General features: G+C 48.1%; 1 protein-coding gene and 1 long non-coding RNA gene across 2 annotated transcripts in view; one reads left to right on the top strand and one right to left on the bottom strand.

Annotated features, from left to right (window-relative positions):
• The window catches only part of LOC103243121 (uncharacterized), a 98,504-nt gene extending 94,621 nt beyond the window's left edge, over nucleotides 1-3,883 (bottom strand). Inside the window, exon 1 of the long non-coding RNA XR_012088845.1 lies at nucleotides 3,852-3,883. This is a non-coding gene — a long non-coding RNA (uncharacterized lncRNA). The remainder of the gene's footprint in view (nucleotides 1-3,851) is intronic.
• A 217-nt stretch (nucleotides 3,884-4,100) lies between these two features.
• On the top strand, nucleotides 4,101-9,192 carry SOX9 (SRY-box transcription factor 9). Its single transcript, XM_008011956.3, has 3 exons — nucleotides 4,101-4,909; nucleotides 5,823-6,076; nucleotides 6,653-9,192. The coding sequence occupies exons 1-3, from the start codon at nucleotides 4,479-4,481 to the stop codon at nucleotides 7,495-7,497; spliced, it is 1,530 nt and encodes a 509-aa protein (XP_008010147.2). The 5' UTR covers nucleotides 4,101-4,478; the 3' UTR covers nucleotides 7,498-9,192.
• Nucleotides 9,193-17,885: the final 8,693 nt, after the last annotated feature.

The following is a 17,885-nucleotide window of genomic DNA, read 5'->3' as shown; positions in this document are numbered from 1 at the left end:
GCGCCCTGCTGTGTTACAGCCGCCCGACGCCCCCAGACCCGGCCAGGTCACCGAGGCAGACTGGAGGTTCACGCTCCCTCACCGGACACCTCCCGTCCACCTCATCTTTCTTTTTTTCGAAAACAGGAAAGGGAGGAAAACTGAAACACCCCTCTTGGTCTGCAGTTGTAGCGGGGTCGGGATTCCACAGCCCTGGGTGGCACATGCTGAACAACTTCCCAAAGCCAGGCTCCCGTGTGGGAAGAAACACACACGCAGGAATGTACATTCATCGCGTGTTCGCAACTGTCGCTGGGAGGTCTGGCGGCTGTGATGGGACATGCACTCACTCGGGCAACACGTCCAAAGGTCACATCTATTCGGTCAGTCAACAGATATTTATTGCGCACCTACGACACTATCTTCTACTTTCCTTTTCCCCTTAGCTGTTGCTGTCCAGCCAAGCGCCCGTCCTGAGACGGGCTTACCGGCCGCTCCCTTCCACAAGAAACTCGTGTCCGGGGTGAAGAGCGAACGATAAACACTCTCCAATCTCAGCGAAAAGTACTAATTACAGGAGGGGCTGGGAGCCCGGGACCCGGGGACCTGTCCCCCCAGGGATTGGAGTCTTCTACCTGCAAGGGACCCGGCCCGGGGAACTGGAATGGAGAAGGGGTAACCCCTTCTCTCACCTCTAATGAGAACATTGCCCGGGGCTGACACATTTGGGAGACGCCGCTGCTTACCCCACCAAACTTTCCCTAAGGACAGAGAAGCGTCCCTACTGAAAACGGATTTAAACACTGTCCCCACTTTCGCTAAGGAAGTTTGGATAGGGAGGTTGTGGTCCTTAACTCGCCAGGTGAAAGGAACCCCATCCGCTCGCATCCATCACCCCCATCCTGAGCACTACGTGTTTGCGCGAAACTCGCCCTGCGCCAGCAACTCTGGGCTCGGGTCTCAGCTCCCGCGTAGACGCGGAGGAGAGACTGGCGGCCCCCGCTGGGGAAATTGAGCCCGGCGCCGGCCCGGGACGTGCAAGGGGGGAAAAGGCGGAGATCCCAGACCTCGGTTTCCCGAGGGCTTCCCTGGGGAGCCACTCGCACCTCCGTGTCTCCGCTCCCGGCGGCAGACCTCGCAGCGCTTGCTCAAGAGCGTGTATCCGAAAGCACGTCCCCAGCACAGAGAAGCGCCCTCGGTCTCCTGCCTCTTGACCTACGCCCTTTCCCTCCCTCACCGCATCAGATGGAGGACCCTGACTCCTTTCACGAACCCTGGCTAAATGTTCTAGCTAACACTGGGTCAACAGCCTCAGTTTCCAGATCTGCAACCTGAACATCAGGAGCGGGTTCCTTTCCCTCTACCTGTGCCTGACGTCCTCTGGTCGGGGACTGCACGCGTCTTCCCAGGTCAGGGAGGAGGGGTCGGGGCCACCTGAGAAAGACACAACGAAGCGAATGGAGCCCCTGAATGGGGAAAGGGGAGTGGACACCAGGAGGCCCCTGCAGAAATGCAGGACCGATCCACTCGCGAATTGACGGTACCACGCGCTAGACTTGGCCTGGCTGTGGCAACGCTTGGCACCTGGGGGATAGGGGCCTTCTCCTGGCCTCAGTCCCCAAATTCTGCGCAGAATGGAAACGGCTGGCATCTCGAGTGCTGTTTTTCAACCTGGTTCTCTACAGACACAAGTTCCCTCACTGAGCTGCGCAGAGGTGGATTCGCACAGGAGGGAATATTGCGTAGGAATTCCTGCAAATATAAATCTCAGCAGCAAAGCAGTCAGATTGAGTGGAACACACCACCCCCAGCCACCACCATCCAAGTTTTCCCCCGTTCTCGGAGTTGGAGACAGTTTCTGGGCTTTTGGCGCCCCCTCTGGATACAGATGAAAACTGCAGCCCATTTTTAAGTCGCCTGTTCATCGTAAGTTTTCAGGAAGATGTAAAATTTAAAAATGCTTGCATCAAATCAACGGGAAATGTGTAAATCCCTGTCGTTTATGACGTAAAAGTCTATATATTAGTACCTTATTGCATGATTGCATTAAAATATGTTTATACATATACGCATATATCTTGACACATATTTAGTGAAATATTCCAAAATATCTTAGTCACAGCCCTCTTCACTGACTTTATGCCAGCAAACACGGTAATTACAATATAACACAACTAAGTACAGACGACCTGGCTAAAATGTCTGCCCGCTAGTCTCCGAGTCTCCTGAATCAGGTGTCTGAGAATCACACAGTTATACAGTACACACAAAATACCCTGCTACCCAGGACACAGAAATAGGTCCACACTACACGGACTTTTTTCTCCTAGGAAAGGACGATGCTGTTCTCACACTTTCTGAAAGTAATCACAGGCCAAGGATACGAAGCTATTGTATGCAAATTTCTTAAATTTGTAAACAAACTATAGGGCACCGGAAACATCCTATTTGAATAAGTTACATTCGTTTAAAAAAAAAAAAAAAAACCGCTGTTGAACCAGGCTATAACTTACTACCTTATGAAGAGATGAAGAGTTCCATTTTCTATAAGAAATGTCGGGCTTCTTTCGAAGACAACGAGAGAAAACAAGATTTTTAAAAATTCTCCCGGAAGGACATTGATTTGGATCTTGTGATAGTGTCCTCACTTCGCCAATTAGAAAGGGGGGGAAAAAAAGTTTTTAATATGATGTGGGCCGATTCACCATAACAACAATTTAATTAGAGGCGAATTTTTGCAAGAGTCCAAAAGGGGGGGGGGGGCGGGGAGTTTAAAATTAAAGAGTTTTCCCAATGTTGTGCGTTTATTTGGGATTCTGAAAGCACGGAACCCGCAAGCAACCAAGATTTTTCTTCTGTCCCAGAGCAGATAGCTCTGCACTTACCCAACCTGGCTCTAAGCATTTCGTGTGAACACAAAGGTTGTGCTCAAATCACACTTGGAATACATGAGAGACACCACCAATGCCTCCCCCAGAACTCCAAACTATATGCAGGTCTGAACCCACCGGACTGGAGTCAGAAGCACCGGCGCTTCACCCCTTCAGGTGTTTAGTAAATGCCAGCAAAAGCGGGCAAGCAGCACGACTCTGCCAGAGTGGAGCATTTTGTCTGCCGTGGTGCCCATTTGTTTGGCCTTTTACAAACCAAGTGACCGGCCTGGGCCTCGCGGCCCGGGACAGCCGCATTGGCAAACTTCGATCTCTCAAAGCCAGAGCAGTTAGCAAACTCTCCCCAGGCAGGACGACTCGGCTGACGTTTCTGACTCGGCCAGGAGGCAAAGACCAAAACGTCAGAGCAGTAGCCCTGTTACTGAGGAGCGCCGCCGGGGTCGCGGGACTGGAGAAAGACTTGTCAGAGCTCAAGGTCGGTGTGGCGCGGGGCGGCCCCGAGAGCGCGGGGAACCTGCGTGGCCACGGCCGCCGCTGCCAACCTTCGCGGGGACTTAGCTTTGCTTTCCATTGACTCCCTTTGCAAAAGCGCAGCAGAATCCTGACCAGCCGCACCAGCCCCGGCGAACCCGAGCATGTTAATCTATTTATGTGGATTATTACGGAGGAACAGCGGGCGTTGAGTCACCAAAACATTTGCTTCAAAAGACTATTTCTAAGCACTTTTGCAGGCAGGCAGGCCCCAGGCGCGTAAACTCGGCTACGCATTAAGAAGCGGCTGCTTTTCGAATACTACAAACTCCAGCTAAGTCCCCTGTGCCGCGGAGAGAGCAGTGAAAATAAATGTCGGAGGTGGGGGTAGATCCTAGTCTAGACATACACACTTGCGCGCGCGCGCACACACACACACACACACACACACAAAGATTCGCGCGGAGAAGTCACTAAAATTCTGGCATTCCGAGAGTTCGACAAACTTACACACTTGGAAGTCCCGGGTCCCCCGCCTTTCCCGCAGCACCCCCCGCCCCCCCTTCCCGACCGTCCACCCTTCGGCTGCGCTCCCCTCCCCTCTCCTCCCCTCCCGTCTCGTCACCCAGCCCAATGCCACAATCCTCCTCCCTCCCCAAAATCGGGTCCAATCAGCTGCCTGCCAACCCTGGGACTGCTGTGCTGTGATTGGCGGGTGGCTCTAAGGTGAGGCGGAGTATTTATTAAAGAGACCCTGGGCTGGGAGTTGGAGAGCGGAGAGCGGAGCTCGAAACTGACTGGAAACTTCAGTGGCGCGGAGACTCGCCAGTTTCAACCCCGGAAACTTTTCTTTGCAGGAGGAGAAGAGAAGGGGTGCAAGCGCCCCCACTTTTGCTCCTTTTCCTCCCCTCCTCCTTCTCTCCAATTCGCCTCCCCCCACTTGGAGCGGGCAGCTGCGGACTGGCCCCGCGCCTCCCTAAGTGCTCGCCGCGGTAGCCAGCCGACGCGCCAGCCTCCCCGGGAGCCGCTCGCTCCTCATCCGGGCAGCCGAGGGGAGAAGAGCCCGCGCCTCGAGTCCCCGAGCCGCTGCGGCTTCTCGCCTTTCCCGGCCACCCGCCCCCTGCCCCGGGCCCGCGTATGAATCTCCTGGACCCCTTCATGAAGATGACCGACGAGCAGGAGAAGGGCCTGTCCGGCGCCCCCAGCCCCACCATGTCCGAGGACTCCGCGGGCTCGCCCTGCCCGTCGGGCTCCGGCTCGGACACCGAGAACACGCGGCCCCAGGAGAACACGTTCCCCAAGGGCGAGCCCGAACTGAAGAAGGAGAGCGAGGAGGACAAGTTCCCCGTGTGCATCCGCGAGGCGGTCAGCCAGGTTCTCAAGGGCTACGACTGGACGCTGGTGCCCATGCCGGTGCGCGTCAACGGCTCCAGCAAGAACAAGCCGCACGTCAAGCGGCCCATGAACGCCTTCATGGTGTGGGCGCAGGCTGCGCGCAGGAAGCTCGCGGACCAGTACCCGCATTTGCACAACGCCGAGCTCAGCAAGACGCTGGGCAAGCTCTGGAGGTAGGGCCCGGCGGGGGCGGCGCGGCAGGGTGGGCATCGCGGCGGCGGGGGACGCTGGCCAGGGCTGACTTGCTCCGTCCCGCCTCCCATCGCCCGGTAGTTGCGGTTCCGGGAGCCGGCGGGATGGGGGTGTGGGAGTGGGAACGGGGTGTTACTGTGGCTCAGAGTTTGTCAAAGTTCTTGGGCTGCTCGCGGGGACGCGGAGGAGGGGGTGGTAAGTGGAAGGGGTGGGGGAGGTAGCTGGAGGATGCACGAAGACTGGTGGGAGACGGAAGGAGGGGGCTGCCATCCTGCTCTCCCGTCGCCTGGAAGCTCAATCGGGGCGGGAAAGTGAAGCTTGGCTTCCCCCACCCCGCCCCTTAAAACTGCACTGTCTTGTGCAGCCCCCCCCCCACACACACACACACACCCACGGAGATGGGGCAGGGGAGAAACCGAGGTTGGAGGAGACCCTTGGCAGGAATTGGGAGGCGGGAGGAGGGAGGCTGCTGGAAATAGGTGGGAGTGTATGGGGGGGTGAGAATTGGAGAGCTTTTTGCAGCTTAAGTAATTTGAGGAAAAGTTTTTAAGGGTGTTGGGGTTGGGGGCGATAACTCCAGCAGCAAAGGCGTTTAGGGGGCAGCAGCGGGAGTCGTTCTCATCTTCAGCGTTTCCAAAATAGAAATAAAAGGGGAGGGGAGGGAGGGGGCGGGGAGTGACCGCTCAGGTCGGACTGCAAGAACTTATTTATTTGTTTATTTTTAAGAAAAGTTATGAGCTGTGGTTGCAGGCAGGAGGGAAGACGGGGTTGTATGCAAAGGAAGCCAAGTGGTCTGGGTCGCCACCTCCTCCCCGCCGACCTGACAGTTTAGCGGGTTTCACTGACCCCTCTCCCTCTTTTTCTCTGTGCCCCCCGCCCCGCCGCCCCGAGCAGACTCCTGAACGAGAGCGAGAAGCGGCCCTTCGTGGAGGAGGCGGAGCGGCTGCGCGTGCAGCACAAGAAGGACCACCCGGACTACAAGTACCAGCCGCGGCGGAGGAAGTCGGTGAAGAACGGGCAGGCGGAGGCAGAGGAGGCCACGGAGCAGACGCACATCTCCCCCAACGCCATCTTCAAGGCGCTGCAGGCTGACTCGCCGCACTCCTCCTCCGGCATGAGCGAAGTGCACTCCCCCGGCGAGCACTCGGGTGAGTCGCCCCTCAGCCCCGCAGGACAAGCCACCCCCGGCCCGCCTGGCACACCCCCTGCCCTCCACCTGGGAGATTCTTCGTGAGGACTTGATGCTTCCCGGGAGGTACACACGACCCTTTGCCCCTGTCCCGCTCCCCCTCTCTACCCAGAACCTAAGAGGCACCCAAACACACACACAGACATACACACACACACCCCAACTCAATCCCAGCATCCCAAGAGATTAACTTTTTTTATTGGGAGGTAAAATGCCCTTACAAGCCTTACGAGACCTCCCCCTTCTTCCTTTGCTCCCCCACCCCAAAAGCATACACAGGGCTCTTCTACAAGTAGCAATTTGTTCTTCCGGACCCTCCGGGCCCCAGACCCTCCCCTGATTAAAGGGGGCTGTCCAGTGTGTACCAGCGGGTTAATCATTGGGCGAGTTATCTCCGGTGCAGCGCGCCTCCCGCGCGGGTGCGGTCCCTTACTACTCTTTAGCAGTGAGGGAGGGTCCCCGGAGGGTGCCTAAGACTAGGGCGTCTGCACAGCACTTGTTGACTTTCCCGTGCTTGTTCTTTTATTGTCCGCAGGGCAATCCCAGGGCCCACCGACCCCACCCACCACCCCCAAAACCGACGTGCAGCCAGGCAAGGCTGACCTGAAGCGAGAGGGGCGCCCCCTGCCAGAGGGGGGCAGACAGCCCCCCATCGACTTCCGCGACGTAGACATCGGTGAGCTGAGCAGCGACGTCATCTCCAACATCGAGACCTTCGACGTCAACGAGTTTGACCAGTACCTGCCGCCCAACGGCCACCCGGGGGTGCCGGCCACGCATGGCCAGGTCACCTACACGGGCAGCTACGGCATCAGCAGCACCGCGGCCACCCCGGCGGGCGCGGGCCACGTGTGGATGTCCAAGCAGCAGGCGCCGCCGCCACCCCCGCAGCAGCCTCCGCAGGCCCCGCCGGCCCCGCAGGCGCCCCCCCAGCAGCAGGCGGCGCCCCCGCAGCAGCCGGCCGCGCCCCCGCAGCAGCCACAGGCGCACACGCTGACCACACTGAGCAGCGAGCCGGGCCAGTCCCAGCGAACGCACATCAAGACGGAGCAGCTGAGCCCCAGCCACTACAGCGAGCAGCAGCAGCACTCGCCCCAGCAGATCGCCTACAGCCCCTTCAACCTTCCGCACTACAGCCCTTCCTACCCGCCCATCACCCGCTCGCAGTACGACTACACCGACCACCAGAACTCCAGCTCCTACTACAGCCACGCGGCGGGCCAGGGCACCGGCCTCTACTCCACCTTCACCTACATGAACCCCGCCCAGCGCCCCATGTACACCCCCATCGCCGACACCTCTGGGGTTCCTTCCATCCCGCAGACCCACAGCCCCCAGCACTGGGAACAACCCGTCTACACACAGCTCACCCGACCTTGAAGAGGCCTCCCATGAAGGGCGAAGATGGCCGAGATGATCCTAAAAATAACCGAAGAAAGAGAGGACCAACCAGAATTCCCTTTAGACATTTGTGGGTTTTGTTTTTTATTTTGTTTTTTGTTTTCTTCTTCTTCTTCCTTAAAGACATTTAAGCTAAAGGCAACTCGTACCCAAATTTCCAAGACAGAAACATGACCTATCCAAGCGCATTACCCACTTGTGGCCAATCAGTGGCCAGGCCAACCTTGGCTAAATGGAGCAGCGAAATCAGCGAGAAACTGGACTTTTTAAACCCTCTTCAGAGCAAGCGTGGAGGATGATGGAGAATCGTGTGATCAGTGTGCTAAATCTCTCTGCCTGTTTGGACTTTGTAATTATTTTTTTAGCAGTAATTAAAGAAAAAAAGTCCTCTGTGAGGAATATTCTCTATTTTAAATATTTTTAGTATGTACTGTGTATGATTCATTACCATTTTGAGGGGATTTATACATATTTTTAGATAAAATTAAATGCTCTTATTTTTCCAACAGCTAAACTACTCTTAGTTGAACAGTGTGCCCTAGCTTTTCTTGCAACCAGAGTATTTTTGTACAGATTTGCTTTCTCTTACAAAAAGAAAAAAAAACAATCCTGTTGTATTAACATTTTAAAAAGAATTGTGTTATGTGATCCGTTTTGGGGGTTAACTTTGCTTAATTCCTCAGGCTTTGCGATTCAAGGAGGAGCTGCCTTTAAAAAAAAAAAAAAAGGCCTTATTTTGCAATTATGAGAGTAAACAATAGTTTAGAGAAGCATTTGGTAAGCTTTATCATATATATATATTTTTAAACAAGAGAAAAAACACCTTGAGCCTTAAAACCATGCTGCTGGGAAACATTTACGCTCTTTTAGTGCATTTCCTCCTGCCTTTGCTTGTTCACTGCAGTCTTAAGAGAGGTAAAAGGCAAGCAAAGGAGACAAAATCTGTTCTGGGAATGTTTCAGCAGCCAATAAGTGCCCGAGCACACTGCCCCCCATTGCCTGCCTGGGCCCCATGTGGAAGGCAGATGCCTGCTCGCTCTGTCACCTGTGCCTCTGAACACCAGCAGTTAACCTTCAAGACATTCCACGTGCTACAATTATTTATTTTGTAAGGAGAGGTTTTAATTAAAACAAAAAAAATTTTTTTTTTTCAATTTTACCTTCTTTAAAATAGGTTGTTGGAGCCTTCCTCAAAGGGTATGGTCATCTGTTGTTAAATTATGTTCTTAACTGTAACCAGTTTTTTTTTTTTTTATTTATCTCTTTAATCTTTTTTTTATTATTAAAAGCAAGTTTCTTTGGATTCCTCATCCTAGATTTGTATAAATGCCTTTTTGTCCATCCCTTTTTTCTTTTTGTTGAAAACAAACTGGAAACTTGTTTCTCTTTTTGTACAAATGAGAGATTGCAAATGTAGTGTATCACTGAGTCATTTGCAGCGTTTTCTGCCACAGACCTTTGGGCCGCCCTACATCGTGTGTGTGTGTGTGTGTGTGTGTGTGTGTGTGTGTGTGTGTGTGTGTGTGTGTGTGTTTTAACACAAAAACAATGCAAGCATGTGTCATCGATAATTCCTCTGCATCTTCTCTTGGAGTGAGGGAGGCTACCTGGAGGGGATCAGCCCACTGACAGACCTTAATCTTAATTACTGCTGTGGCTGGAGAGTTTTGAGGATTGCTTTTTAAAAAAGACAGCAAACTTTTTTTTTTTTTATTTAAAAAAGATATATTAACAGTTTTAGAAGTCAGTAGAATAAAATCTTAAAGCACTCATAATATGGCATCCTTCAATTTCTGTATAAAAGCAGATCTTTTTAAAAAGATATTTCTGTAACTTAAGAAACCTGGCATTTAAATCATATTTTGTCTTTAGGTAAGCTTTGGTTTGTGTACATGTTTTGTTTGTTTCACTTGTTTCCCTCCAACCCCCAAACCTTTTGTTCTCTCCGTGAAACTTACCTTTCTCTTTTTCTTTCTTTTTTTTTTTTGTATATTATTGTTTACAATAAATATACATTGCATTAAAAAGAAAATGGCCCTGTGGATTTATTCACCCAGTTCTCCTGTTGGACGACTTGGCAAATTTGAGCACAAAAGACATCGTGAAGTTCTGATGACTCTGATGTTTTCTATGAGCACCTTTGGCAATCCTAGAAAACACGCTGAGGAAAAGACTGTGTATCTCCAAACATCTAGGCAGAGAAATCTTGAAAAAGTGCCGCTTGAATATTTCGATCACACAGAAAATTACATGTCAGTAGTTGCCCACTCTGGCAAAAATGTTTGTTGTGGTTTTCATGACCTCATGCTTCAGGGCAAAAGCTGTCCCTTGTGGAGGTCAGAGGGAATAGTAGACTGAAATCAGGAGCTCGTCAGTAGACAGAGTGCCAGAGGGGTGACTTGTTTCTCTGGTTTTAGTATGGCAAACTTTCTGTCCTATGAACACATACCCAAGAAATGGAGTGTCCATTTAAAAAGCAAAGGAAGATAGAGAAAAACAATGTCTACAGGGAACCAGAGGGAAGCCTGTCGTATTAACCCATTAAATGATTCAGAGCCTTCCAGATTTCTCTGCAGAAACAATGAAAGGGGATGATTTTTCTGCTCCCTCCAGTTTAACTCATTCTAAGCAGACGCAAAGCCATTGTAGAAGAAACAAGACCTAATCCTGTTTTCCTTGGCCCCGGTTAGATGGGGAGTTTCCAGGTTCAGAGAAACGTTCAGGTCATTTTTCATTAAATAGATGAAATCACTCCTTCCCTCACATGGGCACACCTCCCACCCCCACTCCCACACCCCAGCTGACTGGAGAAGTGTCTCTAAAGAGTCAGTCACCTTCACCCTCTCAGGCTAGCTTTACTATTAGGCCTGTGTCTCTGACAGTCTTAACCAGAGTCCAACCTCTCTGGCATTACCTCACATTGTCTGTTTCTGCTTATTGGATTCCTGGCTGACATCCCACACCAGGAACATGGCAACCAGGAAAATGGTAGTTATCAAATCGAGTCTACATTAGTACTCGGCCTCCTTTGCAAATTCCTTCGACAAACATTGATTGAGGGCCTGTGATCTGCGGGGGACTGTGCAAATCCTTCCCTACCCCTTCAGACATCAAATTCTGTTCCTTGTTTGTGACATAGCCTTCCATGCACTGAGGCCCTCCGCTCTTACAAAATCTCTATTTTTTTTTCTCTTGCCAACACTCACAAAGTCCTTTTAAAAAGTCTCTGTGGTGTTCACTAATTCTTGTCTACCTTATTCGTTCTAATCCCTTTGTCTATTAAAATCAACACACACCATTCCACTGTGACTACCCCCTTCCCTAGCAAATCTGTATGTTTGTTGGACTGTTCTTTCTTCCAGAAACACGCTCTTTTTTCCCAGTTTGTGGCCTTTGCCAGGACTTCTAGAAGCTGAAATGTCCTGTTTGAACATAAACTTGTGAAGGGACCGGAGGCAAGTTGTTTTGCTTTCCTGTGCCTCAGTTTCCCCTTTTGCTGAGTATGTTTATAACTCCTCCTACATAGAGCAGGTTGTTAATAGGGGAGATTTTAGCCAGAGCAATCTGGGAATTGACTGCATTGGAGTCTCCTGGTCTGTACAGCAGTTGCCTTGCATTAGAATTCCTGGGAGTAATACTAAGGAAAAAGAGTTTCATAAGCTACCCGAGTGGCTCTGATACACAGTAAAACACAAGAGACACAGGAGTGCTGAGAGAGAATTCCTCAGAATCCCACTCACCCCCATATCTATCAGATCTAGTCAAAGCCCAACATCAGCAGATTATAAAATATTTTGGAGGAATTTTTAGTCTAAATCCAGAAGCACGGAGCTTATCACCCTGGCAACAGCAACATATTGATTGGAAACCAAGGAGAGTCCTCTACACCAGAAAGGAAAGAGTTTGTATGTAGATCCAGGGTTATTTATTTGTTTGTTTGTACCTAAAACCTTTTCTTTGCTAACCATTTTAACAAAACTGGAATTTTTAGCAAAAGGGAATAAAAATAAACTCATTTAAGAATCAGTCTTTTGCTCTATTATTAAAATAGAACCATGTGGATTCATTTGAGCTGTTTGACTTTCCCACTTCAACTCCATCCCATCCCTTTCCTTCCCTGATTTCCAAAATGAATGTTTTTGAGGCAGCATGGTGGCACTTTTTATATTAAAGCAATTGATGAACTATCACTACAGCCAGAGATGGATTTACTATGAAGCAAACAAAGCCCAAGCTTCAGCACCTCTCAAAAGCACAGGCTCCTTTTAAGGCTCTAGACTTATTCTTGACTTTTTAAAATTTAAATTATTTTTCTTAAAGAGCTTCTCCTCAAAAAAAAAAAAAAAAAAAAAAAAAAAAAAAAAAAAAAAAAGAATAAGCTTCATGCCCTACAAAAGCTGGATCTGCCCCTGACCACACTTACTGGCCAGTAAACTGCAGCATTAGAGGCTGCCATAGAAGATAGCAAGATACTTTTCTTTCTGTTCTCAACAGTACCTGAAACATAGTAGGTGCCCTTCCATTGTATCCATGAACATGATGGTATTGCCAAAGAAGACACTGGAATCTCTGCAATAACACTCTACCACTTGTCTTTACACAGTTTCTCATCCCTCTGAGAGTCAAATGAATTTTCGCTTCTCGAATGACACTCACTTGTGGGCAGAAGACAGGTTTCTTGCACACAAGAAACGCAAGGACCTGCCCTCCTATTCTTTCCCTTCCCTCTTCCCGCTCATACCTTTTTTTCCTTTCTTTGCCACCTCTCCCCTGCATTTTCTCAGAGTCTCCCCTTGACTCCGACAGCTGAAAACTCTGCTGGGCCCTGATTGAGCTATTCCTCTTCCATCAAGCACAGACTAGAACTATTTTACTCTGAATTTCTGGAGAATCATTCTTTTTTGACCAGATACAACATGGGCCAGGTAATCTCAGAAAACAACCAGGCTAAATTTGGGGCAATAGTTCCCTGAAGCTATGGTTGGACACGTCCCTTGAGTGTTCAGGATTTTATATTGAGCTTCATCCGATCACCATTATTTCCTGCTGTCATATTCCACTCTAGAATGATTCCCACTCCTCATTCTTTCTGTAAACATTTGATTAGGATGCAGCCATGAACAAGAAAGACTGCCCCATGGGGCTTACATTTTCATGAAGAAGAGGCAGGCAAAAATAAATAGTACTTCCTGGTCTTTCCTTGTTTGCATGCCGTGGGGGAAAAATGCAACTCATTAGGGCCAACTGGGAGAACAGGCACAGGGAAGGAGGAGTTGATGGATTTGGAAATGGTTTTGGTGAGAACATGCTGAGTTCATTTTTCCTCTCCTGATCTTCATCTCTTTTTCAGCGATATAAAATTGACTCCATTTACATAAAGGGAACCCACTCTATTTTTACCTTAGCCACTCTCTCCTGCCTCTCTGCCGTACCCCCCAATAACCCTCTATTAGTCTCTCTACCTCTTAATGAACCTTGGATTCATGGGTCCTCACAATCCTCTTTTTAGCAGAGACCCCAAGAGAAAAATCCAGTCCCTAGTATCCAAAGAGTCTTTGGATCTCTAGAGATTTGGTTAATGTAGCCTGCAGAAATGAGGAAGGAATCAGAAATGAGGAAGGTATAAAGAAAGGTCTTTTAATTTATTTGTGTTTGCATTGCAAAAATCTCTTATACATTATCTCAGCTATTGAATACTCCTCCATCGCTTCCAGAATACCTGCATGGATTGAGAGCTCATATCCACCATGGAGATCTTTAATTGTGGAAAAATCTTACCTCTGCAGTTTCCATGCAATGGCCTAAGGTGGCCCACCTCCACAGCAGAATAGTGTATGTCTTATCCTTCTTCCGAGTGACAGCCTTTCAACTATGTGTGCAGTTTTAAAGTTTTCTTTTACTCTTCCCAATCTAAACACTTACAATACATTTTACATACGATAGGGTTCCCAAACCCTTTTATATTTGACAGCCTTCTTCGAATGTACTTCACTTACTAGTATTCTCAAATGAGTGCACTCGGATTTTTTCCAGGACTCCAAATACTTGGCTAACATGGAAGACAAATAGATTCATCATTCTTGTCATCAGGAATCATGTTTCTATTAATTTAAATTAAAATCATATTAGCTCTTATAGCAGCCAAGTCACCCAGTTATGTTATGTTAAGTAATTTCTTACCTATCCTGTAATTGTGCAATTTATTTTTCAACCCAAGTTTTACATATCCTCCTGTTTTGACTGGAGTATGACATACACAGGCCCAATGGAAGAAAAAAATGGCAAAGGGATTTGCATTATTGAGCCCTTACTTTGGCAGTCACTGTGACAGATGTTGTATATACAAGATCTCATGTAATCCATTTAACAACCCTTTGAGACAGGTGTTCTTATTACAGTTTTATGAAGAAGGAAACTGAGGCTCAGAGAGATTAAGCAATTGACCTAAGGTCATGTGACTAGTAAACGACATAGGTAACTACCAGAGGCTCCCCCCATCCTCTCAGTTTTCAAAAGAAAATTAGAAATAGAGTTCATAATGGGAAAGCAACAATAAATGGAGAAAGACAATTCTTATGTTGTAAATTATGTTACAGGAACCTCTTCAAAGCAAAATCTGCCCATATGACACCCTATTCAAAACCTCTCAATGGCTACCTATTCTTGGAATAAAATCCAAATTCCTTACCATAGGATTCAACTGCCTTACTCCAGGAGTTGGTAAACCGCAGCCCATGTACCAAATCTGGCCCACCTCCTATTGTTGCAGATAAAGTTTTATTGGAACAAAGTCATGCTCATTAGTCTACGGATTGTCTATGTGCTTTTCTGCTCCATGGCAGACTTGTGTAGTTGAAACAGAGGCAGTAGCCAACAAAGCGCAAAATATTTACTAGCTGGTCCCTTTACAGAAAAGATTTGCTGACTGCTGTCCTGTACAATGTAGCCCTTGCTTAATTCTATGACTTCATCTGTTGCCACTACTCTCCTTATTCCCAAGGTCCCACCCCTCTGCCTTCTTTCTCATTCTCGATCTCTCAAACTCTTTGCTGTTTCAGGGCCTTTGCACTCCCTACTTTTGTGACTTAAACACCCTTTCATCAGTTTCCCTGTTATTTCTTTTTCATCTTTCAGTTATCAGCTGAAACGGACCAAGGGGCCATTTGGTCCAAGGGGCCTTCCCTGCCCATCCTGGATACAGTAGTCCACACTGCCATCACCTCAATCCTCACTAATCCATTATTCCATTTTTGTAACACCATCACTTTCTGAAATAATCTTTGTCATTTACGTGTTTGTCTCCTCCAACTAAGGCTTTGAACTTCGTCTTGTTCTCAATTTATCTCCATTACCTGGGAAAGTGTTTGACACATAACAGGAGCTCAGTCAGCATTTATTGACGAATTCATTGGTGTATTAAGTTGCTATATTCTCCCAGATCCTGAGATGGGAATCAAGTATTAGGGGTTAGAAGGCACAAAAAAAAAAAAAAAATCAATTACTAATTAATTAAATTATCAATTAAATTAAATGAACATTTGATTAATGTTCACTATATGCCAGGTAGTAGTTGGGCTTCAAAACTAATAAGATAAGGAGCTCACAAAAAGAAGGGTGAAGATAAAGACATTAAACAGACAAGATTGTTGAGCATTGAGTTAGAGATGTATATAAAGAATGCAGAGGAGGGGGAGGAGAGGGTAATTGTCCAGCTAAGGAAAGACACTAAGGCACAGAGGAGGGACTGTGCAAGAACATGGAAATATTCAACAGGCTGGTGCTTTGGGGCAATTGTAAGTTAGTTCACTGTGACTAGTATCGGATATGGGTAGGGAAATAGCAGAAAATTAGTTAAGAGATAAGCAGAATCATAGTGAACTTAAGGATTTGAACCAGGAAATGGCAAGAGTTATGTGTTTTAAAAAAGAGGACATTAGCTGGGTGTGGTGGCTTGCGCTTGTAATCCCAGCTACTCAGGAGGCTGAGGTGGGAGAATCCCTTGAGCCCAGGAGTTCGAGGCCAGCCTGGGCAACATAGCAAGACTCTATTTCAAAAACTATATATACAAATTTAAAAGTGGACATTGTTCTCCCTGCTCCAACCCAGACTTTTGACTTTGCTGTCAAAATCCAAGAAACCAGATCATTAAGGAGACCACTTAGGAGTCTCTAGTTTAGTCCATCATAGAAGAGATAAAGCCTGAGCTAAGGCCAAGGCAGCGGGAATAAAAATGGAGAGGATGGATGGCTAAGAGAGGACTCAAGGGCCAGAAGTGATGGGGATTGAGAACTGTTGGTATGCAGACCACTCAGAAGGTGACATCGAGGCTAACTTCTATGCCCTACCTTCAGTGGCAGAGTGAAAGATGGTGTCATTTGAACAAATCATGGAATATAGGAATGTAGTTGGACATGCTTAGTAGTCAGTTAGAAACACATGTAACCTATGTGGATCGTGATCAAAATGCACTTTCTATTTACCTTCATTGACTCTGGATTTTATTCAGGAGCTGGATCTTCCCTTGGCCCTTAGTGCTCACAGGAAGTAGGAAAGTGGGTGGGGAGGGAGACATGACTTTTCCTATTATTCTCAGAATGATAGGGGGAAAAAACCTACTATGCTTATGGTTTTTTTTTTCTATTATTATTATTATTTTGAGATGGAGTCTCGCTCTGTCACCCAGGCTGGAGTGCAATGGCGTGATATCGGCTCACTGCAACCTCTGCCTCCTGGTTTCAAGCGATTCTCCTGCCTCAGCCTCCTGACTAGCTGGGATTACAGGTGCCTGCCACTATACCTGGATAATTTTTGTATTTTTAGTAGAGACGGGGTTTCACCATGTTAGTCAGGCTGGTCTCAAACTCCTGACCTCAGGTGATCTGCCCACCTCGGCCTCCCAAAGTGCTGGGATTACAGGAGTGAGCCACCACGCCTGGCCACTTATGCTTTGTTTAAGTCTCATTTTACAAAACTGAAATGTCCCTCCCAGGAAATGTCTAAATTGGCTTAATAGTAAATCTTCCCTCCTCAACTCACAAATGCTCCAGGATGAAAACCCACTCTGGGGAAGAGGATGATCGTACACCTCTCTCCCTGTTTTCCCCTCTCCCACTAGCTGGCTGCTTTTTCCTGTCTGCCCAACAGAGTCAAAGAGGATGAGACTAACAGGGGAGGAAAAGAAAGAGAAAGGGGTATTTATATGGATGGTGCCAAATTCTCCAGTCCTAGCAGATGGTTAAGGCTGGTATTCCTGGCGGGCCAGGCACCTGAGCAGCGCTGCACTCTTTCCCCTTGGGCGCTTTCATGAACTGTTCATTCATGCGGCTGTCTTGACTCCGGCAGATACATCTCTATTAGACAGGTAGTTTCACTGCCTTTCCCATCACAGAGCATGCTCAGAACACCTCCAGCCTCTTTCTGCAGAGGTCTCCTCACCTTTGCAGGTAACTCTGCTAAACAGGACCCACGACGGTGCCATGTTTGCTCTCTCTTCCAGATAGGGACCCACATTTGGTCGATGGAAACACGTCCCTCCCTTACCCAAGAAAAGTCAACACTTCTCACAGCTCACCCTAGATAACTAGATTCTCAAGGCAAGCATGAGTTCTCCGGGCTTCTCAACTGCAAGAACTCTTCTCAAAGCTTTGCAAGTGACCTCTTTTAAAGCCGCATTTACTGCAAATCAAAACCACAATGAGATACCATCTCACACCAGTTAGAATGGTGACCATTAAAAAGTCAGGAAACAACAGGTGCTGGAGAGGATGTGGAGAAATAGGAACATGTTTACACTGTTGGTGGGACTTTAGCTAGTTCAACCATTGTGGAAGACAGTGTGGCAATTCCTCAAGGATCTAGAACTAGAAATACCATTTGACCCAGCCATCCCATTATTGGGTATATGCCCAAAGGATTATAAATCATGCTGCTATAAAGACACATGCACATGTATGTTTATTGCGGCACTATTCACAATAGCAAAGACTTGGAACCAACCCAAATGTCCATCAATGACAGACTGGTTTAAGAAAATGTGGCACATATACACCATGGAATACTATGCAGTCATAAAACAGGATGAGTTCATGTCCTTTGTAGGGACATGGATGAAGCTGGAAACCATCATTCTCAGCAAACTATCGCAAGAACAGAAAACCAAACACCACATGCTCTCACTCATAGGTGGGAATTGAACAAGAGAACACTTGGACACAGGAAGGGGAACATCACACACCGGGGCCTGTTGTGGGGTGGGTGAGGGGGGAGGGATAGCATTAGGAGATAAACCTGATGTAAATGACGAGTTAATGGGTGCAGCACACCAACATGGCACATGTATACCTATGTAACGAATCTGCACATAGTGC

This window comes from Chlorocebus sabaeus, chromosome 16, assembly GCF_047675955.1.
Source record: "Chlorocebus sabaeus isolate Y175 chromosome 16, mChlSab1.0.hap1, whole genome shotgun sequence".
In the NCBI taxonomy this organism is placed as follows: domain Eukaryota; kingdom Metazoa; phylum Chordata; class Mammalia; order Primates; family Cercopithecidae; genus Chlorocebus; species Chlorocebus sabaeus.
This window is presented reverse-complemented; position numbering and strand designations above follow the sequence as displayed.

Excerpts from the sequence above, each read along its gene's own strand:
- SOX9 (XM_008011956.3), top strand. The coding sequence starts at position 4,479 with ATGAATCTCCTGGACCCCTTCATGAAGATGACCGACGAGCAGGAGAAG. Across the intron at positions 4,910-5,822 it reads ACGCTGGGCAAGCTCTGGAG|ACTCCTGAACGAGAGCGAGA; the intron begins GTAGGGCCCGGC and ends CGCCCCGAGCAG. Across the intron at positions 6,077-6,652 it reads CTCCCCCGGCGAGCACTCGG|GGCAATCCCAGGGCCCACCG; the intron begins GTGAGTCGCCCC and ends TATTGTCCGCAG.